Raw genomic sequence first — 26,819 nt, 5'->3', positions numbered from 1 at the left:
GTAAGCATTTTTATAATATTTTTATAGTACAAGAATGTCACATTTCACTTTTGAAAAAGTTCTTATAAATATGTATTATTAACATTCTTCGAATCATATAATGTAATGTCTATTTTTACAGGATCTTCGAATCATCCTCAATTAATCACACATCCTACGGTAATCGGTTCAGCGCCGAAACAGACCAAATCAAAGAAACGGCCAAAAGCAGGCGGCACGGGAAACCCAAACAGCCCAGAGTCGGAGGGCGGCGGCGCAGTAGTGATGGTAAGGCGAAAACCGTCGGTGAAGAAACCGCCGGCTAAACCGCGCGGCGCTCAACCCCCAAACCAAGAGATTCCGCAGGGAGCAGAAGGAGCCGAAGGCAACTTACCGACAAGCCCGTACGATAGCGCGAGTCTTTATAGCAATGCGTTACCCCTAGTGGCTCATACGGCGACGGCGAAACAACCGCCACCATACGAGGATTGTATCAAAAGCCAATCGATGCAAGGCCTGCAACAACTTGGTCTAGATACCTTCGCGAGCAACTATGGGCTGCCATTTCACGACCAACTTCTAGCACCGCATCAGCGACAGCAACAGGGTATGGTGAACACATTATCGCCGCCGTACAGCAATCAGTCACCACCACATTCAGTGCAGTCTAACATGACTCTTTCTCCACAAGCGAGCTACATGGGCTCGCCATCGCCAGCGAAGAGCAGGCCGTCATTGCCCACTTCGCCAACGCATATCGCCGCCATGCGGCAGGCGACGCATCAAAAACATGGCAGTATGCCACCAGTAGGTTTTGATTTCGAGAATTTACCATATTCCTCAAGCCAACAGCAGCAGCAGCAGCAACAACAACAACAACAACAACAGCAGCAGCAACAACAACAAATGCAGCAAACGCAACAGCAAATCCAACAGCAGCAACAGCAACAGCAGCAGCAGCAGCAGCAACAACAACCACAGCAGCCGCAACAACAACAGCAAAATACACAACAGCAACAACAGCAGCAGCAACAACAGCAAACGCAACAATATTACCAGTACTTGACGCCGCCGTCTCATCATTCCGGACCTGATGTTACGCCGCAACATCTCATGCAAGCGCCCGAGAGCTTTCCAACGCCATCGCCAGATAGTCCGGGTCACTGGTCCTCAAGTTCGCCCCGTTCAAACAGCGATTGGTCCGACTGCATGGCTTCGCCCCCGAATGCCTATGGCGCCAGCGGCGGCGCTCACCAAAGCAACAAGGGTTCCGAAGCGATCTACATATAAGGCCGACAATAACAGTGCTCTTTTTTTTACACAAATAAGTCGTGAAAAAAAGAAAAAGTAGAAGATATATGAACTGTGATTAGCTCGAATTCGAGCATCTAGGCATCGGAAAGGACAGAAAAGAACGCATCAGTGACAACGAAAAACTCTTCCTTAATAGATCAATGGCAAGAAGGTATTTTTATTTTTTTTTTTTTTTTGTTCATTTGTATGTGTATGTGTGTGTCGGAAGAGCTATTATACAAGGCGAAACGCGTTTGCGCCGCAATTATTATATTAATGCGTATCAGTGTTAGGAATAAATAATCACTTGTAAATACAAAAATATTTGCAACTACACACACATATATATATATATATATATATATACATAATTACATAAATATATGTAATATAAATTTATCATATACATCATATACATAATTACAAATATTTGTTAATTTTTATGAATTAATCATTTATTCGTCAAATATAAATTTATTTGTTAATTATTAATTATATTTAATCACACTATTCAATATACACTCAAATATCAATTCAATATACTTAACACTGATGCGTATATAGGTGAATGATTATGTATGTATATTAAAAATAGAAGAGGAGATGTTATAAGATGTATTCAAATTGTAAAACCGATTGTGCCTCTACGTGATATTGAAGAAAATTGCAACTGAAAAGGAGAACGCACAATTTATAAAACGTATCTGATAAAAGCCTTTCAAACGATTGTTTATAACGGCATAATGAATATACGCACAGAGAAATTCACTTATAATGTATTTGTATATGTATTTGTAGTATATTTTTTGATATCTATTGATTTTTATTGTCGTGACGTCGTACACAGCTCAATGAATAAATGGTGCCTTCAACTTGCCAATGTGAAGACCTCTAATGGACAATAATAAGTAAGGGAACGAGACCTTGCTACTCCATAATAATTGTACATATTGCAATAGATTTATCATTCGCGCCACTGTGTCTGTTATTCCACGGAGCTAATTACATGTAACATGCAGTACTTTATTTAATTCAATTACACATGTGAACTTTTCTAATTTTTCTTTTTTTTTTACCGTACTTTTTATATGATTTTTTTTATGCAAATATATTTACAAATATATATATGCAATCGTGTGATAATTATTAATCAATTCTTGCTAAATGCAGATGTAACATATATCAGAAATAAATCATGAATTGTGCCTTTGGATTCCGTAGAATATGAGACACGTAGGTTCTATAGGTGAATCTATTATTAAATTATATTGGAAGAAACGCAGCGTTTCCAAATGGCCTCTAAATAGATTAAACATTTATCACTAGTTGATGTAATAGAAATGTCAGTTGTGCTGACAACATGTAATGTAATGTAACTAAATGTAATGTAATGTAAGGCGAAGAGACAACGTTTATAATCTGTACGGTTGACGGGAGCTTCAGAGAACTCGTTCCTACGCTCGCGGAGCATCGTTCCATACATAGACATTCCATTGCGTATGGCGCGCCAACAATCTTTTTTTTTTTTTCTTTCTTTTGTTCTATCTTTCCTTTTCAATCCTTCCAGGACTCGCGCTATTAAGTCTCTCGGAAAATCATTAAACGAACTAGGATAATCGTTAATATTAATCTATAGATGTATCGATCGCCTTAAATTAAGTACTCGGCGCGGAGCGGTAGGATGGTTCTCTGGTCTCTTTTCTGCCAAAGCCAAAACAGCATTTTTAAAGTAATCGTACGTTCATGGCGCATACGAATAGTACGCGTAATGAGTAATCGTGACGTATTAGAAATTGTTGCGAGGTAGAAATAAAAATAGATAGTTAGAGGAAGCGTATGTGTATTATGTGTGAATATATGTGCGAGAGAAAAAGAGAAAGAAAATGAACTATTGTTGCAGGCTGAAGAAAGTTCGTGCGCGCGCGCTTTTGCAATATATTGCCAGTGATATATTTTCGTATGTTAACGAAGGACATTACTGGTATCTTTGGTACGATCTGTTTGTGAAATCGTCGAAAGAAGTTCTATTTTAAATCTTATGTTGAAAGATGAAATGTAAATGTAAATACTCCTTCATCTTTTTTATTCGCTCATCTTTTATTGTTTAAGTACTTTTATATAATTATCTTTTCTTTCCTGAATTTTTGTACAAACTGTTTTTACATATTTTTTTATATATTATATAAAGTTTAGCACTGTATTGCTATACTTCCGTAAGACGTATTGCATAAAATAATCATGTTTCCTTCATCATATTATTATCACATAAACGTATTTTATATCATATGCAGTTTATTATTGCATCAGGGATTGTCATGAGTGCGATTCTTGATACAATTTTGAATTGCATACAACGGTGTAACGGAGCTTTTTTTCCAGTTGAGCATATTATGGGTCCAACATAATTTCACACATTTGCTTGCTTTATAAACATACATCCTCCAGAAAGAGGATTTGTTTTATCTGTATCAATTTTATAACAAATTACATATCTTTAGAACTGCCTCACACATCATGAAAAATTGATGTGAATTTTACCAAGTAATGAGAATGAGAGTATAAACAAAAAGAATATTTTTTGTATAGAGAGATAAGTATTTTAAGAAAATTATACAAAACTATACACACATATATATACGTATGTGTATAATTATATATTTAATTATTTTTTTTATAATATTGCGTCACAAGTGAAATCAATCGCACAAAGGTGCAAAGAAAAAGTACAATCTTTAAAAAAGTAATAAAATACAGATAGTATTGAATAAGATCTGCGATCGATTTGTTAACACGAATTAGCAATACATAGATATGTATATAATGTAAACTGTTGGACATGCAAAAATGACTTTACCATGTGTTTAAAATTTAAACAGCAACTGCTCTCTGACGCACCATCATTCTGTGTTAAAAAAGCGATATGATTCTAAACATTATGTTATAATAATTTACAATTATTTACAATAAGGTAGATAAACAGACCGATTATTACGCTAGATCTTGTTATTCCTTGTAACTTGTAAAAAGTACTGAGTTTTATTAGTCTTAATTATTCTATAAGCAGACTAAGAATTTTTCGGTCTTATTTTATTCTACCCTGCTGTACCCGCGCTCTCCCATATTTTTATAAATAAGTTATGTCTTTTAAACACAGATGTAATAATAAAGATATTCTAACATCCATAATACAATTGTTTTTTTTTTAAGTTTAGTTTTATAATTAAATAGTAATTTGTTCTTAAGCTTAATTTCGTAATTTAGTTTTTTTCTTAAAGTTTAGTTTTGTTTTTTTTTTAGCTTTTTTTTTATTTAAAGTCGGTGGCACACGATATTTTTTTGGCTGCTAGATTTCTTGCTGGATTTGCATACTTGCTGTCGTGATGGCAATGCTGCTGACAGCGATACTGGCTGTCTTGCTAGTTTAGCTTCACACGATGCGAGTTTTCGTGCTGGCTGAGTAGCTAGAATTTTCTAGAAAGCACTTGACATATTTATTTTTCTTTCATCATATTTATTTTTATTTTGACAAGTTGTAGCAAACAGAAAAATGATAAAATATCTGATATTTGAAGGGAATATCATTTTGATCACATGATCTAAAAATGCATCTTAATTCCGTCGAGTGAGAGACCAACATCGCTCTGAAGTACCAATTGTGAGGATTTGAGAATATACATGTATATATGTGTACTACACACACACACACACACACACACACACACACACGCGCGCGCGCGGTGTCCCACAATCCGCGACTGAAATTTTTATGAGAAATTCCTGAGTTAAAAATAAGACGAAAATTCTAATACAAAAATGTCGAGGCTATAATAATTTTTAAATTATTAGCGATTAAAGTTGACTAATCATAGAGCTTGGAAGAATTTAAAAGAATAAAAAAAAGTGCTTGGAAGAATTTATAAATATTTACAAGGATGAACAGTAGTAAATCAAATGTAAAGATAATCCAAGCAGACACGAGGGTATGAAAAACATTTTTAGTTCTGCCAGGAACTTCCCGAACCCGGGACTTTTAGCACAGTGGATCAGGGCACTATCTACTATGCCACGCTCACTCTCCTTGCTTCTGATCTAACTATTTCTAATTCTTCGCAGCACCAACAACAAGTATATATCTCTGTTGCTCAACATCTTCCAGTCCTACGTTAATACATCAACAAGATTTGCAACAAACAATTTCCCAACAGTTAAGAATGCCTAATACCATGAAATCTTTCCATCCGGAAGACATAAGCAATCCAGCAGCCAAAAAAGCATCATATGCCGCCGGCTTAAGTTAGTTTTTTGTGTAAAAAAAGTTATTTTATCACAGACAATAGAGTGAATCCGGATTTGGATCTAATAATTATGTATAAAAATGAAAAAAAAAAGAATATTATAGTTAAAAGAAATATAGATTCAAACTATTCAAACTATTTTAGAAATACACACACACATGCATACATTGGTGTTACTTTCTTTTCCCAATATAAATTTAAATTCAAATTCAGATGCGGATTCGAATTTAGATCCGGATTCGAATAATTTAAATTATAATTCCAAGTCCAAATAATTAAAATATCTGGATTATTTAATAATACAAAGAATGAGATTTTAGATCTTCAGATTGAAATCAATTTTAAATATCCGAACAATATTTAAAAGCCCTATTATACACAATTTATCTCATATTGTTCGGTTAGGTTGATCACGTGATCATGGCAGTATTGCGATGGAGGAGGAGAATTTCAGTTTATGGAGAAACGGAGTTATCCCTAGAATAAAGGAGCATCTTTCTGTGTGGGAAATGTCAGGGAATGATTTTATCGAAAAACATCTGGTTCTCATTCGCCAATGACAGCCAGTAACAATTCCGCTTTCGCGATATCGAAGGTATGTATGTACTGACATTACTCATATACATAACAGTTGCGCCGATATGTCATCTGTGCTGAGAATTTGAAGAGAAAATTTATCGGGATGTTAATTATAAGCGGTTTATTTATATGGATTAATTAATTTTAGCATAAATCGTAAGCGAGAGACATTGCTGGGTTAAACAACCGTTTGTGACACTATTAGTAAGAAAAAAAAAATTTCAGAAATTCCTGAATCACCATATATTCTGCAAAATTTTTCGAATTCAATTTATTTAGATTTATCGATCACTCAGAAATTGACAATCCTTCTATTTTCTCTAACGCTCAGTCCGGTAAGATTCTAGCATTTCTTTGGCCATTAGATAATTTATATTTAGGACAATCATCACTATAACCTCAAACAGTCTATCATAGGTCCATTTTTTTTCTAATATAAATTAACTTTAATCTCGATTGAATTTACTTCAGTTTCTCTTGGTTCTAAAAATTTTAGAAAGTGGTTCTAGGAATTTTTAGAAAGAATATTAGAAAGAATAAATCAAACCAAGATTAAAATTAATAGACATAATTGATAAAAATATTAAAATTTTATATATATATATATATATATATATACATATAATTAGATAGATATTTATAAGTTAATTAATTCATATATGTGTGTATCTATGTAACATAATTTATATTACAAATATTCATAGGATTTTACTTCCATACAGATATAATTTTTTTCATAAGAAGATTTCTTATTGATTGTAATAATGGAAACATCTATGGAAGCAGTCTGTTATCTTGAGATGTTCTTGTTGGTTTTGTTGAGCAAGGATTGAATTATAAATACGTCGAGAAAACATGTGCAGATGTTGCGGACTACTATTGGGTGGATGACAGGTTCGTCGAGGATGGATTCCAGCAAGAAATCAGTGGCGGTTAGTAACAATGTCGCACAATCTGAAAATTCAGACTCCATAGAGGTATGTATAGAATATTACAGAAAACTCAATGTTTTGAAAGCTTATTTTTTATTTAATAACGCATTGTTTAATAATCTTATCAATTATAGGTAGACAATTCACGTACAGTCTTGCTAAAAATAGCAACACTGTATGCGGAGCGTCTTATGAATGATATTTGTCTAGTTGTGGATGGTGTAGAATATCCAGCACATCGACTTATACTTTGTGCTTCTAGTGATGTTTTCCAAGTAAGTACAAATGTCGTATAGGAACAATAAAGATTTATCATGAAGCTATACTCAGTTTGTGTGTCAATTGAATTACAGGTAATGCTGATGAGTCCACAATGGAGTGAGTCTCAAGAAAGCAGGGTAACTCTCCAGGAAACGCCACAGTGTGCACCAATATTTAGCGAATTTTTGCGCTATTTTTACACGGGCCAGATAAGAATAAATCATAGTGTCGTTCTACCGATATTGTCCCTAGCTGATAAGTACAATGTCAAAGATTTGATATCATTATGCCTTGATTATATGCGGAATCACATTGCATTGGCTGCCATACACGGCACTCTGGTATCGTGGCTGCAATATACGCTGAATTGCGGACATCATGACATCAGCCAAGCGTGCCAAAACTTTATCAAATGGAATTTGGAACTTGTAGCTAAAACTGCGGACTTCGGGAACTTCGATTTAGATATCCTTGTGTCATTGTTGCATCAAAGTAGTTTAGTCATAAAAGATGAGATGACGCTCTACAAGTGCCTAGAATTTTGGCTAAATCATCAAGCAAGTCGTTTAAAAGCACAACTGTCGCCAGACGAATTAGAAGCAACGTTACATCAACTAGTGATAGCGGTAATGTCACCCGTCAGATTCCCGATGATGTCGCCACGACAATTGGCGGACTTGCTGCTGTCACCATTAACGAAGAAATATAAAGAATTTTTCGTAGAACGTATGTCAATTGGCATGTCTTTTCATTCAGGTCAAATTGATAGAGTGAGAGAAGTCAGCCTGACTGAAGAGGATGGCGCATTGCTGTTCGAGCCGAGACTTTATACTGTTGATACGTGTAGCTCATTATTGACCATAGAGAATTTTCACAGTTTACCATCTTATCATATGAGGACACTCGTATTTTCCAGTCACTCCAGTTTAGCGGAATATGCAGGCGATAGAGTGTGCGAGTGGGTGGTAGATATTTATCCCAAGGGCGTGTGGTTCAAGAAATTTTTCCTTATAGTGTGGCAGGGTACGGTGGAGATGCCCGAACATGTCAAGCGATCAGTGAGATTATCGTTAACTTGCAAAGAACCATTAAATAGTGACATGCGGGTAAAAATCGGAGTTTTAATTTATGGCTTGCAAGATGGCGTTGAGCACATTGCAAGAGTTACTGAAATTATTCACAGATTCAGTAAGAAGGATCGTGTCCTGAATCTAGATGATCTTCTACCGTTCGAAGAGCTGAATCCACAACAAGGTTCAGTATCGGAAAATGTAGTGTCTCCCTTTTTAGTGGGTCCCAACAAAGACATGCTCAAATTACATATTGTTATATCGCCAGCGAATTAATATTTATAAAGGAAATCGGTATCGAAAAATAAATATTAAAAGATGTTCATGTTCAACGTTTTTACAGAAACTTCAAGAAGGGAATATGAAGTTTACGTTTTTGAGTACTTTGCGCAGTCACATTTCCTTTTTTCTTTTTTTATCATTCAATAACAAATATTTATTCAGAGGATAAAATAATTATATAAAGAGATAAAATTATTATGAGACATATAACATGTAATTGTTTTTTATATATTGTTCTTTTATATTCTTTTATATTGTTCTCTTATATTTTTATACTTTTTTGCGAATATTTTGTTTTTAAATATAGACCGATTAATTTTCTTTATTAAAACATTTTTGTGATCCTAATGAAGTATACATATATATTACATTGCGAGTATAACATATCAAATGCAATGTACTTCAGTAAAAGAAAAAAGAAAAACTTAGTATTTAATAAAAAAGAAAAACTTAGTCCTTGTTATCACACTATAAGTGTGTAAGCTTTAAACTCTTAAACGTATAAACTCCTATTCCTACAATTTTATGTAACGTCTGTGTGCATGAGTGTATGTATTGTATGTATACAATCAAGATGCGAATGTAAATTCGTGAAGTTATTATAATATATAACAATGCAGAATGCATTTTATGGGCATAGATGTGCTTGTATATTAATCGCATTCTGCGCATCCACATTTTTGTAACGAGAGATATATTTATTCACAAAGGTGACAGTAATTTTTCTAAAATGTCACACAGAATTCGCAGAAGTTCTATATCGAAGAGACAAAAATAAAAGAAATATTTCTAAGACGCAATTGTTTTTAAATAAAGTTTTAGATGCAGTTTTATTTATTGTTATTAATTATTATTAGAAATTTGAGATATTAAATACTTCTGCGAAGTTTGTGACTATTGCATACTGTTTACTTTATTATCATAACAGTTTGCTTTCTTGTTATTTGTGATAAATATAAAATTCTTGACTAGTTATTGAAATATGACAATTACATTTTGGTTACTGCCATTGTTATATGTTTCTCAATTAATAATTAATTTGTTATCAATTGTAACATTGTGTACCCGCGCGCAGCAAAATAATCTGAGACTAAATAAAGCATATGATATGTATTCGTAAAAGTGTTACATATTATTTCGCGTAATTTTCAAACTATATTACATATCTTTCGTTATATCACACATGCATCTTTTCTCATAATGATATACTCTTGTTGATTGATACACAACTTGAATTAATGACAGTTAAAAACAATTTATGATCGTAAAAATAATTGCAAATTCATAAAATAATTTGGCAATTGCAGTGATGAATTTTATCGGATGCTAGTGATAGTATATCATGCAATGCAAAGTAGGTCACATGATACACGCGCTGCGTTCGGGGAGCGCGCTAGCTCTATCCAGCTCTATCATTTCATCTTTATTGCTCGTAAATTAAGGATAGAATGATGCGATTATTCTAATAGCGCGCTCCCCGAATTCAGCTATGAAAAGCACTTGAGCCTTATCAGTATCTTTTACATTTCTATCGTAGCAAGTTGCTATTTTCGTCTTGCGCTATTAAATAATGTAAGTAATATTATCGAATAATTTATTTATATTCTATTATATTATTTATTCTATTGTTATATTATTATATTATTTATATATATATATATATATATATATATTTTAATCACTTCGTATAAAAAAGCATGGTGTTAAAAAAACAAAAAACTTAATAAGATTTGAAAATAATCTACGAAATATTATAACCTAATATATTTTCTCGCGATACTCTGTTTCTAAATGATATTTATTTTTCTTAAATTTTCTGAAATTTTACCTTTGTGAAAATACATTTTTTTATTAATTTTGTTAAACAATTTATTTATAGCACCTTATACTTTTACTTTACAATAGATTTGATTTGTAACGATTCTGTAATACTTGGCATCTTCTGGATACAACATGAAGTTATACAGTATTTCGGATGGTCCACCATCTATCGCATGTCTGCAATTATTGAAAGCTTTGGATATTAAGTACGAATTGATTGACATGGATTTTGGGAAAGGTGAACATATGACTAAAGAGTACGAAAAGGTAAAGTTTAAAATAGTAATATATAAATAAGTAAATAACATGTAGACCAAGCAATAAAATTATATTAACTCTTGCAGCTAAATCCACAAAAGGAAATACCTACTCTTGTCGATAATGATCTTATAATGGGTGAAAGGTAAGAAGTTACAAAACACCCAACAAACAGCAATTGTCTTAAAATATAATGGAATATAACACATAATATATGTTACATGTAACGTTCATGTAACATAGTTATAATTTCAGTCAAATAATATCACAGTACGTAACATAAATATAACATTAAATGTTACATAATAATTGTGTAAGTATTATATAATTTTGTTATCTAAAATTTGTCAGTAAGTTCAAGATTATCCTTGATAAATGTTTTATTTAAATTACTTTGGAGATCAAAGTAATTTAGATAGAACATTTGCTATATAATATGTTATATTTATTTATATGTTACTATTACTTTGTTATAACCAGTAAATAACAAAAAAATAGTTACATAACTATCATATGTATATACAGGGTGTCCCAGGGTTGGGGTACGAACTGCATTGGGGATGTAGAAGAGATCAAGAGGAACAAAAAAGTTTAGTATCATTTTGTGATATTCGTTCTAATTTTCCAATTATAAAATAAACTATCCGAATCAATAAATCCGAAGCTCGAATCCGCGCTCGTGGACGGTGCGCGTCCACAAGCTAGGCGCAGTAAATCGTGCTTTGACGCGTCACCGCTTTGGTTATTGGTTTATTGGTTTATTTGGATATTTTATACTATAACTCGAAAATTAGACCATTACAAAATGGTATTAGACTTTTTCGTTCCTCTTAATTTCTTCTATACTCCCAATGCGGTTCGTACTCCAACCCTGGGACATCCTATATAAAATGAAATACAATAAAACATAGCTAAGATACAACATTATTATATCATAAATTATTCTTATATTATATAACAGTTATATTTTATATTTGTTATATTTGTAAATTTTAAAGACATTTAAGACATTTTTAAATTATTTTATATCTCGATTTTGGACTTTATGTTATCTGAATATTTATTAAAACTTAAAGTTATAAAAATTAAAGAGGATACTTTTGCATATTGTAAATTCAAAAATGAATTCCTCTCATTTTTAGACAATTATATTTCTCACACACGTAAATGTATATATTATTTCAGTAATAATGACATTACATTAATATTGCTGAGTGAAAAATTATATAAGTTGATATAATATTGATATATGATATAATGTTACTATTAGTTTGCTGAGATTCTAGCTTCACGCTGTAAGATAGAAAAAAAGAAATGTGTATTATATACTTTATAGCAGCATTTGACTTTTGCATAATTTATGCAAAAATCAAATTTGCATTTTTTTTTTATTTTTGCATTACATTACAGCAATGCCATTCTGCAATATTTAGCTGACCAGTATGATACGAGCGGTAAATTGTATCCAAAAGAACCGAAGTTGCGTGCGATTGTCAATCATCGTCTGTGTTTCAATCTAGCGTTTTATTATCGTAACATTTGCGAATATACTGTAAGTCCAATTGAGCTCTCATATTCTCGTTGCGTTTATATACACATATATTAATCTATAATTGTGTTACAGTTGATGCCGATATTCTTTGATTATGAACGTACGCCTTTGGGTCTGAAGAAAATGAAAATAGCGTTAGATACCTTTAATAGCTATCTGCAACGCGAAAATTCCGAATATGCAGCAGGCAGTAAGTTATTCCTTTATTCGCTATAATGATAAAAGAAATTAATGTTTTCAATTCTCAAGTTCTGTATGTATATACGTTTCTGCATAGATACTTTAACGATCGCCGATTTTCCACTGATAACCGCAACAATGTGTCTAGAAGTTATTGATTTTAAATTGGATGCATGGCCTTACGTGGCGAAATGGTATGACAATTTCAAACATAAGCATCCCGATCTCTGGGAAATTGCGGCGGAAGGAATGCGGAAGCTCGCTTACTTTGAGAAACATCCGCCCGATTTGTCTCATATGGAACATCCAATACATCCGGTACGCAAAAGCGCGTGAAGGATTTTCTGCAGCGAAACTGAATTGTTTTAAACAGATATTTTAGACTTATAGTTTTTTTCCAAGAATGAAAAGAATGGCCATAAAAGTGATTACAGTTACTAAACTAGATTTATTATTGATTTATTATACAATCACATTCGCTTCACATTTTCCTCGTATATCATTGTTAAACTAACATCTCTATTGCATTATATTTTTATAAATATTATAATTACAATCGTCGTTTAATTAACGTTTATGTAATTGACACTATATTATACAAATGAATAAATCTATTGACTTATCTTCCAACATATTTTTATATTCAAAATATGAAAATTGATTGCAAAATTTAGATGATATTATAATTCTATACATACAGAACAATTGATTGATACAAATAGAAATAATTAGATATTGCTATGAATGAATTCATGAAAGATATAATCGGAAGAAGAATAATCGGAATAAAATGATTCTATGAAAACGTTCTATGTAACACTTATAAAAATATATTTACGATTAATATATTAAGACTTTAAGACTTAATTTAGAGAAGTTTATGTATACAGATATTTTCATTTGAGTTTGACGAGATATTAGTTATATAATATCATCATAACAGATTCTAAACTGATCACGAACCTTAACAATTCTCAAATTTCGATTTATGTTAATTTTATGAAATTCAATATTATATGAAAACGATATATATATATATATATATATATATATATATATATATATATATCTCGTGAATTAATGTCACGTATATCGAATATTTTTAAGATATTAAATATCTCTCATTTTATAGTCATCACAAATCCTTGGAACACTATGGAGAAAGTTCAAGACTTATTACTCATCATTTAGAATTTAAATAAAACTATCAACCCTGTTATATTAATTCTAATTCCGTGAGATAAAAATATCACTATGAGTCAAACATATTGCAGTAAGACATTGTAAATTATTATATTTTCGATACGTTTACTACAAACAATTATCCATTATACGAGTAACAATATCTTTACAGACGAAAAAATGGCTTTAGAGTTAATTTGCTATTTCTGATTGTCTTTATGTATTATTTGTATTTGTTTGTAATTTTCATTAATAACAATATATCGATATTTATGACATTCGTGAATAGTATAGAATGATCAAATGGAGATCTTGATCCAAAAACTATTTCTAGCATTATTCACGGTTTGTTTAAAAACGAATTGAAACCGACAAATTAAATTTAAACTTTTTTGATTTATTCCTGACAATACACTATATTAACATGGAAAATTGAGCTTATCGATATTTCAGCGATTCTGTATCGCTTTTATTTTTTAATATATTAATGCTTGTCTTCCTCATATGCTTTTCTGTAATGGAATACACATAGAGAAATTTTATATAATCGCCTGAACCATGGAGCTATTATTCCCATGTTCAATTGAGCTACAATTATCACACATACATCTACATGTACATTAATATCATTAATACCAAAGATATCTCCGATGTATTTGGGTTCATTATGTAGTAGTAGAGTATCTTGATTGTAGCTTTTTAAGAGATGATCATTGGTGTAATAAAAGAGTAGAAAATATTAACAATGAAATAAAAATATCAGCTATATTCTATTTTTGTTAATATATTTCTGCAAAAGATTAATAATGAGCTCTTTATAAATCATTCTTTATAAGATTTGAGATAAATAACTTTTCCTTACAACTTTATTGTACTACAATAACTTTGCATTTCAACTGTAAGCATCTTGAGATGCTTAATATTTTTTTATAAATAAATAATAAATAAAAAAATTTGAGAAAGTATTCGATCATAAAAAGTATTCGATTTAGAATAAATTCTTTACTTATTTTTATTTAAATTAATTTAAATTAATTTTGTTATTTGTTGCCAGAACTAATATGAGAAACAGTGAGCAAACTGTTCTCAGTATGCTGGTAGATTGACAACAAATTCCATCAGAAATTGTTACCAAATTGACATTAATCATGTTGGCAAGGACATTAAAATCTAACATTATATCTTGTTAATAAATTGTCGTTATATTTTTGCCAACATTCTATTAACTGTATTATACGCTAAATTTTATATCAAATCTGTAATCTTTCTGTCAATAAAATTTATAGCAGAGATCTGTTCTCGATCAGATTTGATTGACTGAGTAAAAGATTAATTAAAAATAACTGATGTTGATGGAACGATGCATCATTAATAATGCTTCAAAGTAGCTCTAAGGATTTAGAAAATGTTTAAAAGTACTGGTAGAATAAATCTATTTCGTGGCCAAGTTCATGCTTACACTTGGACGATAATTTTGGCCAACCGCTGCCAATGCAACTTACGTAGCTTTGCCATAATTTCTTAATTATTGCTTTGATTTTCGGTGTGTTTAGTCACCGAACCCTGCCTGAGGGCGAACGTAGATGCGATTTTATATAACCCGTCCGATAATCGATCACGTCACGCGACGATCCATCTGACATGCCGTGTCTGTGTCTCCGACTCCACCTGCAAACGAAAATTGTGTTATTTAAAGTGATTTTAATAACTGTTAACTAAAAACCTCAATTAACATGCAGAACACTTTTTCTTTTGCCATTTCGACAAGAAAGACGCGTGGAAACTTTCCAACTTTAATATCTTAGATAGTCTATTATCAACGTACAGTTTAAAAAATAAAAAAAGTAAATACGATTACTATTTTTTATATAACTGTCCTTTTTTATATTTTTTTATTTATGATATATAGTGCAAAATAAGTGTAAAGTTCATTATTTTAGATTTATTGTGTTTTGTTTAGCGTAGCAACGTATTAAAAAAACTGTAAATTTAGTTTATTATCTTTTTTTTAAATATTCGAAAGAAAAATATTCTTTTATATTTGCTGACATGTATAAGCAGAAACTTTTGTTTGAAAATTATATATCTTTAATATAATTTTATAGAAAATCCCCACGCAAGAGTATCAAATTTATATCCAACGCAAAAAGTTACGGATATCCCATTGTTATATAAAAATAGTGTCATATAATTTTATCGGGTTTTATCTAATATATAAGAAAAATTTTTCTGATCGATCGAATATATGTATATATAATCGATTGAATCACATGGGATCGACCGTTTGTTTTGCAAAATACACAATTAACAAACTGGATAACAACAATCATTGTTTCGTTCAAATATCGAACAGCATGACATACATGTCAAATGCTTCATTCCAAAAATTTATGTAGAACACACGGTACATTATATATATATATATATATATATATATATATATATATATATATATATATATATATATACAGTAAAAATAAAGATGACTTAGAACATTTGAATTAGAATACCTGCGACATTCAGGAGACAGGATACTAAACAAATCACTATGAGCTAAGGTAGACAAATGCGAAGAAATTTTAAATTTTATAAAGGCATTCCTCATTGCACGCATATGCTTTTATCATATCGATATACAGGGTGTCTCATAAAGATGTTATTAAACTTTTCAATTAAGATTTTGATCGATTTAAAATTACGTTCATTATAAAAAATATAAAAATCAATTCCGATACTCCCGGAATTATAAAATTACAGAAAATGTAAGTTCTCCGGGATGTAAAAAATTTGACAAAAAAAGATTTGATTTTCCTAATTTTATGTGGACTTACGGGAGATACTAAATATTAAAAAAAAAATGAAATACTATGGAAGATACACTTCAGAATAATTAAAAAAAATTAATAAATAAAAATAATTCATTTCTTTGGAATACCCTGTATATACCCGTTATCAGCGACGCTACATCACATTGATCACTTAGGCGCTAGCTCAGGTAGCAATAAAAATATTATGCAATGCAACTTCAGCTGTTTTTTTAAGACGATTTGCGGCTCACTAACAAATCCCTGCTCAATATTTCCAGCATCTTTCGTACCTTGAGCGAAACAACATGGTACAACAAAAATTCTACACGGTGCTACTTGTCGCCAGCCAAACTATCACGATCACGTTCGATCCGATCTTGATCTCTTCCTGCACCTGATTCCTACCTGATTGCTCTCTTACCGCGTCACGCGTGGCTTCGCCACCAGCCTGATCGTTCTCATACCTTGCTGTTGATTACGAGGATCATGCGAATAGCTGTTGCTGACGACGGTGGTGGTCGAGATCGAGGTCGAGGTGATGGAGGTCGAGGTGAAGGGAAGGACACGACGTGATTGGGTTTCGGAGCTGTACTGTTGGGGGTTGTTAACGTGTCGATGAGTGATGGGTTGGCTGTTGCTGCTGCTGTTGTTGTTGTTGTTGTTGTTGTTGTTGTTGTTATTACTGATCGGCAACAACGTCTGGCCGTCTCCGTGCGCAGTGGAAACGCCGTAGCTCCTTAAACGGTGCTGACGTTGCTGAAGAGACGCCCTGCGACTCCTAAGGATATTTCTGCTGCCACGTTGCTGGCCGCCCCCCGTGGTACTGCGTATATACATCAAGCCCGAGACACTCATCAGTCTATCTCTCGATTATCTCCGTGCGGGGGCAAACACCTGCTGGTGGCTTCTCTCGACGGTATGTCTCGTAGCGCGGTATTCTCGTTGATCTTTTTTTTTTTTTTTTTTTTTTTTTTAATGTAATCGGGGACGGTTAGTCGCGTGTTACTCGAAGTTTTCGATATACCCGGATTCTACTCTTACGTAATCTACGTCTAATCTTCCTCACTATTTGCTCACGTTAATCTCGATGATCAAATCAGAGTAGAGGGCACGGGCATTCCCGTTATAGAAATTCGACGCTTAGCTCCTCATCATTGTCATTGGTTGGTAAATAATCAGTATTATAATTTAATTAAACGCAATAATATTAAATATATTTTATATTTTGATTCTGAAAAACGAGACGATAAAAATTATCACGGAAAATTATGTAACATGAAATCTCACTTTAGAAGTGATGCTTCCTTTATAATCTTATATAAAGAGAGGCTCACAAATCTTTATTATTTCCAAAATTAATTAATTTTGCGCAAAGATTGAGATATGCACATTTATTAATTTTATCATTCTTTGTTTGCAAAAATTGTAGTACAAAAATATTTACACTTTGTCTTTCCTTTTAAAAAAAAATTATATGACAACTTCTTAAATCGAACACTCAAACGGAATCAAGATGGCTTTTATACAAATAATTTTCGATATTAATGCTGCTGAATTTCTACAACGGTCAGGTTACTAATTAACTAAAAGGAATAATGGACAAACAAACAAGAATACTTGACTAAATTAGATATTAAGGGCAAAAGATACACCGTTCCAGGATGCTTTACGAGCACGACCGTCAAGGCAAGCTATCTTTTAAGATTTCCGAGAGAAATAGAATTAATCCTGAATCTAATACGTTACTTCGATCCAATTTTGAATAAGGGTTTGACGAATAAAAAACGTGGCTAATACAGACATATAATGCATCGAAGCTAACTGAATGATCAAAAAGAAAATAATATTTGGGAAAAGAAGCGTGAAGAAGAGGCATGCCGAGTGGCTTTAAGAGAAAGATAAGCCAATGAAAAGTAAGCTAAGCTCAAACATATGCATGCAGAATGAAGGAAATTGAAAAAATGTTATAAATCATGCGCCTATTGACATTTATATCGTTTGCTCCTTCACAGAAAATTCATAAAAAAAAAAAAAATTAACAGCTTTATTACAAAATGTTTATTTCTAAAGATATTTTTTAAATTTATATTAATGATTTTAATTATTTAAATAAATAAGAATTTATCTAATATTTAATGTAATTAAATTTGTGATTATTAATTCAAAAATGCTATTTTTGATAAATATTAAGATATAATCATTTTTTGAAAAAAAATATATAAGCATTTTTAAATATTGTATTATATTATATTCGCTTTCATATTTCAATTTTTGCACTACAGTATTCTTTATATACAAAATGATTCATAATTTTTTTTTATTTTTTACAATAATTGAATCGTCTAAAAAATTATTACGAAATAATAATAAGATGAATTTTCAGTAAGATCTGAGCAAGACGTATGAGATGTATCTTCTTACCTTGTACTGTGACTCATGAGGACTACGTTTCTGTAACAGCATATAATGGATCCTGATTGTTGGGAAGCGAATGATGAAGTGATATTGATTTCAAAGACAATACAACAAGCAGCTTAAGCAAATTCAATTTCATTTATCTTTTAATCTTTCTGTCTAAATAATTTAAGTTTGAAATCTCAATAATGTACGTTTTTGTTTTTAAAAAAAGTATTTCGTAAATACCAAATATATTTTTGTACGATTTTTACTAAGAACAGAGAAACTGGCATTTAAATAATATTTAAATAAATTATTAGTGCATAAAACTCGAAAATTTAAAATAATAAATGAATTCTAATAAATATATTTGGCGTTTTTAATGAACTTTTTTAAGTTTAAATACGAAAGTAGTATATAAATCCCATAGTTATTAAAAATTTATTTTGAAATTTATTATTATGTATAAAAATTATTTTTTATAAATTTATATTGCGTAGTTGCAGAATAGTATACAAAATTTAATAAATTTATTTATTTATTTTAATTATACATTAAAGTTTTTAAAACTGCTTTTGAAGCGAAAGTTCAGAAATATATTAAAACAAGAAAAATTAAAAGCTTAACTTATATCGATTAATATATTTCATGATACATCTAAATATATCATATATATCTAAATATATCATAAAAAAACCGTGCAAATATTAGTTTTTTACGCCAGTTATATTGTCATTATTTTTGTATTTTTACTATAAAATATATTCATTTAATTATATTTTAAAACTATTGCATATTCCAGGTATCCTGTAAATTAATATCAGTACTGGTTCTTAATTTTGATGTAAAGCGTGACGATGTGCACGAATTGCCTCTAAATGCGAAAGGAAATCGCAGTATGCTTAAACATAATCGGCTCCACATGGTATCTATGCAACGAAATAAAATATCTCGTATGATCTGAAAATGTTATCGCATGTAGGAGCAATGTGAGCTGCAAAGCTGCAAAGTAAAGGCTGGTGAGACGCAAAATAAATCGTAAGAATTCTTTCAACGCAAATCCAAATTGAAAATTGAAAATTCTTCAAACAAAAGTTAATTGCAAATAATATAATAATAAATTATAAAAAAATTCCTATATTTTCATAGTAATCGCGTGTTTGATCAAGTGTGCTTCGCGACGAAAGGGGGATTTAATTAAAATTGTACGCTTTGCGAAGACGGGTGTATCAAGTTTTTCCAGGAAATATTCTGTGTTACTTTACAAAAGCGATTTATAAAATATATTTTATTACGCTTCGAAAAAGTCGCAAGAACTAAGGCAATGTGAAAGATAAATGTATAGATATATAGATTGGTAAGTCAAGCATATCCTACTTGAGTGAGAGACTACGCGCTGCCTCTATTCTGGTGCTAAACAAGGTAAAAAAACAACAGTCCGATATTGTTGCAAGAGTAAAGAAGATGTATAGAGAAATAGGAAAAATCATCGGACGTACGAAAAATTTGCTAGAGAAACTAAAGACTAAAAGATAAAATAAATAAACTCCGAATTAAAAGTGCATACCATAAAAACGCGTTGTAAACGGAATATAGAAGAAATTTATTGAAACAACGTACCGGAGGAGCCTCGTTATATAATCTGGCCAATTATCCGGAAACATCACGAGGAAGAAACCCACCGCTATGAAGATCATGCCTGCTAATTTCATGCCCATGAAGTACGCCCCGTAAAAAATAACGTCCAATGCTGCGTAATTATATTAATAACGATTAGAATAAGAAATGTATTTTGTGAGTAAAATTAAGATAAAGAAATAATTTTATTAGTTATATTTTTATTTAAAACTTATGTTTTTCTAAATAGGAGGTCTTCTTCGACTCTTATTTATACATTGTTTTCTATAAATTTAATTTTTACTTTGAATTAGATAATATATTGTGAATAAAAAACTACTTTTTTTATTTGTTGATTCATTTCATTTTTTTAAATAATTGATCGACCGTTTTACTTACCAGCGGACACAGGTACAGCTGTTATTAATCCAAGAGTAATGAACAAGTCGTAAGTGAGAGCGATGCTGAAATTGCCGAGCATATTCGCAACTGTGAACAAATCCAAAATTTATTTCACATTTACTTAAATGTTCTTACGAAATAATAATCTAGCTCAGCTAAGTTCTGACCTAAATGGAGGATGCTGGCGGAGAGTAGCGCTGCCCATGGCAATCTTGCCCAATGTATAATTTCCACTCCGGAAAAATACAGGGCCAGGCAAATCGGCCATAACAAGGCCGCGTTACACAAACCAATAAGAGAGAAAAATAAAGACATTTGGCCGAATGTAGTTTCTCCAATTACTTTCTTAAAGAGGACCTAGGACGAACAAGTAACTTATTATAGATTTGACATTACATAGCAATTGTAATTCAGATCACAAAGAGTATTACGCGTTTACTTTATAAACGGCAGAACCAGCTGCCGCTGCTGTAGCTAAAACGACACCTCCCAATGTTGGACTTCCAGTTATGCCGTCCATATAGGCTAAGAGCGCGATGCCGGTATTACAAAGAATCACTGCAACTATCTGATAAATAATGAAAAAAACTTTATATTAATAAAATGACGGAATTAAAATTTTCCTCACAGATATACATAAAATAAAAAAAAAATACTAAAGTATGAATGCCAAGACATTACATGTGAAAAACATCATTTTAAAGCTTTTACAATACTAGCTTTATCATCTATCTCATTAGTTTCAACCTCAAACTATTCTCGAGATGAAAAATTGAATGACCTTTTTCTTAAAACTACTAACCCTTACGCCCACGAATTGCTCGTGAAGAATGACCCATGATAGCAGGTAGACGCATGAAACGTTGGTTGCGAATAACGCCATTACGTCTGTGGCTAACAGTATCCTTAACGAAAGTATGTACAAATAATTTGTGATGACCCAGAGACCGCAGAAAAGACTGCATCTAATTAAGAAGCGGCCGCCAGTAAAACCCTTGTCGCGGAAACCACGAAGACTCTCGACTACTATCTCGGAAGGAGTGGCGCACTTGGTTCTGACAGCCCGACAGAGAAAGTATACCGGAAAATACAGAACTTCCCAGTTGGTGCAGAACCACGTCGTAAAGAAGGGCGCGTCGTACGGAAGGATGATCTGAAAGTGTAACGTCATCTCGTTGCGACGTGAAAGAAAAAGGAGCAGGAAGATTTAAATAAGTAAGCTCACATGTTGATGATGAAGTCCGCTCGCAGAGGAATTCACCAAGTCGGACGTTTCCGAGAGCTTGCTTGACTTATGAAAGTATAAATACTTAATGCAATGAGTCGCACCGACCCAACTCGCTGTTACGCATATCGTTACGCATACCCCGAAATATATCTGCAATTATAGGAATAATCTGAATTTAAATGATATATATATATATATATATATATATATATATATATATATATATATATGCGTGTGTGTATACATAATTTCGATGTAGATATCGAAATTTTAATAAATTCTGTAACGCATGACTTTATTTCTTTTTTTGTCATTAATGTTTCGTTCAATTTATTTCATCTATTCTGTTTCATTTACTATTCGCGACTTTTACACAACTTCAAATTAGAGATGCAATTCCAGAGACCTTCTTCGCGCTTTCCGCGCAGCAGGAAGCAAGGCAGGCCGCAATCGAACTGGGTTGCTGTGACTGCTGAACAACCGGTGTCGGAGCCGAGGTCATATGACTCGATTGAGTTTGACCTGTCGATTGTACATCCCCGCCACCGCCGCCGCCGCCGCCGCCGCTTCCAACACTTCCGGTGGCCTCCAGGGTGCGACAACTCGACGCAGAATCGCCGCATCCATCGGCGACACTGCAACCCTGCTGCTGCTCGCATCCTGAAATATTGACATTTATGCCGAATTTTCATTCCACGGTATCTCACTGGGACGGAGATACCTTTGTTTAAGTTTATTCTCGCGCAAAGTGAATTTTAAGCGGTATCTATTAACTCAACTGGTATCCATAGTTAGATCGCAAATTGTATGTTGGAGGCAACAGGAGGAAGCTATAGATCAAATCTATTTTTATCCGGCTGAAAAGAAAGCTGTGTACAGTGTATGTGTGCGCTTGTTTTTAACAAGGGAAAGTGATACGACATGTGCAGCTCTTCCAAGCGTGTTCCGTGTTTTGAAATTTTGCAGCTTTATATCGAGGCAAAATATGCGAATCAGCGAATCGAATCTATATTACGCGCATATCAGGCGAGCGCTTCAATAAAGCAAAAACGACACTAATACTAAAGAGCTGACATAGTCTTCCTTTAGGATTTTGAAGTGTGTCTTTTCTTTGGAAATATTACACTACTCTATAAATCCATTGTTGCTAAATTTTTTGCATTCTCTAAACAGTATTGAAATACAGTTGTAGATTATTCTATGGGACCTCATTTTCAAAGCCGCTCTTATAATCTCCTTCCAGCCACAGATTTTACATCTAACAAGCAATTTTCTTTGGGAAAACTTCGTAACAGATTATTTACACTTGTTCCTAACATTCACAGAACATGCAATAATTTTACAATTGTTTTAAACAAAAATTGCGTTATGACGTCTAAGTAAAAAATTAATCAACGACAAAAACTCGTCTTATTTTTAAAATCTTGCGTGAAACTTCACTGAGATATAACGAGATAAGACGAGATTAAAAGTCATCAAGACCCTTTAATCTTCCACACGTTTATCGTAATTTTTCAAATCTCAACTAGTCACGACAGCGATTATCAGCGAACCCTCATTTTCTTTGATTTATTCACCCAATATCTACGACTAGAAGAATATTCAGGGGAGGAGGAAAGGATTAGTCCAACACAATCTGTACGATATATCAACTCGCAAATTTACCTGAAGCGTGGAGCGCAATCTGGATGGGGGTGATGAACGGACCGTGAGTCTGCTGATCTTCGACGAGGGTTATATTCGACGCACGCGATCGTCGGGGGTGAAATATCGTTGGTACTTCACCAACTCCTCCGCTACCCATGGCTTAAGCGCGTTCTTTAAAACATGTCATTAGAAAGAAGGGAAAAAAGAGAGAGATCATACGTGAGTCACGCGGGACACGTTACAGCAAAACTCGGGGTTACATCAACTTCGAACCGAAATTCATGCGAAGCACATCCTGGTGCACATCGCAACTTCCCTACGGATGCACGTATACTTGTTGATCCCCAGACATGCTTGCGGGCGTGCACACAAACACACCCTAGCGTTCGCCAGAGTCGCTTCGCGCGCGCGCGCGCGCGCGCGCGCGCGCACACACACACACACACACACACACACACACACACACATGCACAATATCCGGAACCCAATATTCGATAACCATTATCGTAGATTCGATACTCGTTACGATGACAAGTGCGAGTTCAACAGCGATAAGATCTCCGCTCGTCGAGTAGCATCGTAAAATCGGTAGAAAGTTTATATGAAGCCGCAAAGTCGGGACGAGTTTACGCGAAGCCGAGTTTACACGAGTGTAATTTAGATAAGAAAAAAATTTTCAACATTACAAGTATAGCGCTCGTATTGTATATTGATTTCGCACAACAAACACGGAGACCACTTCCGCACTTCGATATCTGATCTCGCCAAAGCAAAGTCGCTTGCTGAGATGAAATCAATTATGATATATATATATATATATAGAATTGGACGCTATATATATCGCTCGTTTGCTATAGCAACGATATAAGTTAAAAATTGTCATTTTTGAATTGTTTGCAAAAAAGAACGTTTTTGCAATTCTTATTACTGGTAGAAGGACATAATTAAACTTCTAAAACTCTTAAAAAAAATTTCATCAAAAGTGTTATAAGACAAAAAAGATTGCTTTTAATGATTTCACTATTAGTCAGTGAGAATTCAATATATACTGAATAAAAAGTGAATTAATGATATTTTTATTCTTTTACAATCAATTACTACATCAAAATTGTTGATATATAATATTACAAAATTTCAATGATATAATATTTCAAAATATTCAAAATCAATTCCTAAAAAATTTTATTTTTTCAATTACTGTTGTAGCAAATAAGCGATATACATATATATATCAATTTACAAAGCATGTTTGTACTTAAGTATCCAATTAAATCAGTTATGAAATGAAATGAGTTTTGAAATGAAGCGAATAAATTGTTTTTTATAGCTATAGCGACTAAATGTTAGAGTTTAATAAATTTTGCAGGATAAACACATGAAGTTTATACTACATTGCGATTGTTACTGCGAGCATTATAAACAACTGCCAAGAGTGCGAGATTAGCAAAATTAAAAAAAGGCATTTTTCAAATAAAAGCGTGCAAATTCGAATACATCTATAGCGTGTTAATTGATAATTTGATAAGTACAAATAAGTTCGAAATCAGGCTGTTTCAATTACGTTCATTTCTATTAAATTAACTATATAATCTCAATTTAAATCATCTTTTATTTTTTTTAGTTTTAAGAATTAGAAAAAGATAAAGATAAATTAAAGAAAGATAAATAATCTATAAATCAATTGATAGGAACAACCATCATAATCACATAATAATTTATTTAATCACATATAATTTTTACTATCAAATTAATTAATGCTGAAAATCATCACTTTACCGAGAATAATCACCTGTTTTTTTTTTTAAACATAACAATTACTTGGGATGTTTTTTATGTCCTAATTGAAGATTGCTGTCATTAACAATATATTGTATATTATTGATTCTGTATCGATAATATTTCGATTTATTTATCATTTAAGAATATAGAGAGATTAATTTACAATTTTCTAGAAAAAGTAGAAGTAAAAAAAGTATTAAACCGAATACGCACGTTACAAGTAGATTGATATGAAAGTATGAAAATTGAATTCGCTACTCGAATATAAAAATCACCCGAGATGACTATTCTCAGTTCAAGCCGGTTTTGTCAAAAATTTCGAAACCGGATTATTTTAAACATTATTACGCACTTAAATTTGCCGACGTAAACAAAAGATCAACTTGGTGACGCGATAATTGCCAATTACGAGGCGATTCCACGTTGTGAAAAGTCGCATGCCCATTCTCGGATATCGTCGAGATGAAGGAACGGGTTGGAATGCGGGCTGAAGAAATAACGTACCTTCCTTACGTTTCTCTTCTGAAGTCGCGTCGTTTTCGAGTCGCGACGTATCCATGGTTCATGATACCACCCGGTGATCTCTCGAGCTTATAGTATATGACAAGTACGTATCGTATTTGTATTGTCACGAGGCCGATGTCACAACGATGACATCGCGCCGCGTGATCGCGGACTCGCGCGCCGATCGAGCGGAAACGAGATCCCACCCTGATTTCGCTCGGCGATCGACGTTATTTAACAACAAATCCTGTCTGCGACGTAATTAATTAACCCGAAGCGGCGCGACTCGTCGCCGCCAAGAAATGCGCCGCGCACCTCATGAGCCGTTTATTATTATGAGACACGCGCGATTCTCGAGGTCGTCGCAACACCCTCCGACGAGGGAGGGTGAGAAACGACGGACTCTGCGTGCACTATACCGTCTCTGGCCAAAGAGAGCTCGGTCTCTCAAGCGTTCTGCCATGCCATTGATTGCCAGGTCAGTCTCATGAAAGCCTCGATATGTTCGCTGAGCGGCTTGCGTCTGCGCTCGTACCGCCTGCAACCCCTTCGCTCGTCCGCGCCGTTTCTGGCTGCAGCTACAAGGGTGTAACGCCTACATACCGGGTGTCCTAAAACTATTACTTGAACACGTCCACCCATCCCACTTTGCGTCTTGGTGGGCAAGTGAAAGGGAGGCGTAAGAACACAGCTAGAAAAAAGCTTTTTTAATATTGCATCTATTAAGTCACATATTTTGTACAATTTGTTTGTT

General features: G+C 32.9%; 4 protein-coding genes across 15 annotated transcripts in view; 3 read left to right on the top strand and 1 right to left on the bottom strand.

The window, feature by feature from the left end:
* N (neurogenic locus Notch protein) overlaps positions 1 to 4,463 on the top strand; it is a 233,018-nt gene extending 228,555 nt beyond the window's left edge. For both annotated transcript variants that reach the window (XM_089084343.1, XM_089084344.1), the window contains one exon: positions 122 to 4,463. In XM_089084343.1, coding sequence (XP_088940469.1) covers positions 122 to 1,269 — 1,148 coding nt within the window. In that variant the 3' untranslated portion in view covers positions 1,270 to 4,463. The remainder of the gene's footprint in view (positions 1 to 121) is intronic.
* Positions 4,464 to 6,174: 1,711 nt separating this feature from the next.
* Tango10 (transport and golgi organization 10) lies at positions 6,175 to 9,813 on the top strand. Of its 3 annotated transcripts, none has more exons than XM_011646931.2 (4): positions 6,175 to 6,350; positions 6,869 to 7,123; positions 7,213 to 7,353; positions 7,432 to 9,813. In XM_011646931.2, exons 2-4 carry the CDS (start codon positions 7,010 to 7,012, stop codon positions 8,683 to 8,685), a joined length of 1,509 nt encoding a protein of 502 aa, XP_011645233.1. In that variant the 5' UTR covers positions 6,175 to 6,350; positions 6,869 to 7,009; the 3' UTR covers positions 8,686 to 9,813. The 3 variants fall into 3 exon arrangements, with proteins under 3 accessions (XP_011645233.1, XP_011645232.1, XP_088940494.1); XM_011646930.2 differs by having other exon boundaries at positions 6,175 to 6,481; XM_089084368.1 differs by having other exon boundaries at positions 6,178 to 6,302.
* An 828-nt stretch (positions 9,814 to 10,641) lies between these two features.
* On the top strand, positions 10,642 to 13,132 carry gfzf (GST-containing FLYWCH zinc-finger protein). 2 transcript variants are annotated; one of them, XM_089084376.1, is made up of 6 exons: positions 10,642 to 10,779; positions 10,857 to 10,915; positions 11,014 to 11,040; positions 12,181 to 12,322; positions 12,395 to 12,512; positions 12,600 to 13,132. In XM_089084376.1, exons 1-6 carry the CDS (start codon positions 10,645 to 10,647, stop codon positions 12,836 to 12,838), a joined length of 720 nt encoding a protein of 239 aa, XP_088940502.1. In that variant the 5' UTR covers positions 10,642 to 10,644; the 3' UTR covers positions 12,839 to 13,132. The 2 variants fall into 2 exon arrangements, with proteins under 2 accessions (XP_088940502.1, XP_088940503.1); XM_089084377.1 differs by lacking the exon at positions 11,014 to 11,040.
* LOC105432221 (solute carrier family 35 member F3) lies at positions 12,931 to 26,593 on the bottom strand. 8 transcript variants are annotated; one of them, XM_089084362.1, is made up of 12 exons: positions 26,066 to 26,588; positions 23,801 to 23,953; positions 22,542 to 22,795; positions 22,133 to 22,285; positions 21,710 to 22,060; positions 21,347 to 21,475; positions 21,075 to 21,264; positions 20,905 to 20,994; positions 20,509 to 20,638; positions 18,913 to 18,942; positions 16,897 to 17,314; positions 12,931 to 15,352 (listed from the first exon to the last, which is right to left on the bottom strand). In XM_089084362.1, the coding sequence occupies exons 2-11, from the start codon at positions 23,937 to 23,939 to the stop codon at positions 16,909 to 16,911; spliced, it is 1,872 nt and encodes a 623-aa protein (XP_088940488.1). In that variant the 5' UTR covers positions 23,940 to 23,953; positions 26,066 to 26,588; the 3' UTR covers positions 12,931 to 15,352; positions 16,897 to 16,908. The 8 variants fall into 8 exon arrangements, with proteins under 8 accessions (XP_088940488.1, XP_088940486.1, XP_088940491.1 ...); XM_089084360.1 differs by having other exon boundaries at positions 16,956 to 17,314; XM_089084365.1 differs by lacking the exon at positions 26,066 to 26,588 and adding an exon at positions 22,915 to 22,992 and having other exon boundaries at positions 16,956 to 17,314; positions 23,801 to 23,942.
* Between the last annotated feature and the right edge of the window lie 226 nt (positions 26,594 to 26,819).

The sequence above is a fragment of the Pogonomyrmex barbatus genome, unplaced genomic scaffold (genome assembly GCF_055798465.1).
Source record: "Pogonomyrmex barbatus isolate J1 unplaced genomic scaffold, ASM5579846v1 scaffold8, whole genome shotgun sequence".
Lineage (NCBI taxonomy): Eukaryota > Metazoa > Arthropoda > Insecta > Hymenoptera > Formicidae > Pogonomyrmex > Pogonomyrmex barbatus.
This window is presented reverse-complemented; position numbering and strand designations above follow the sequence as displayed.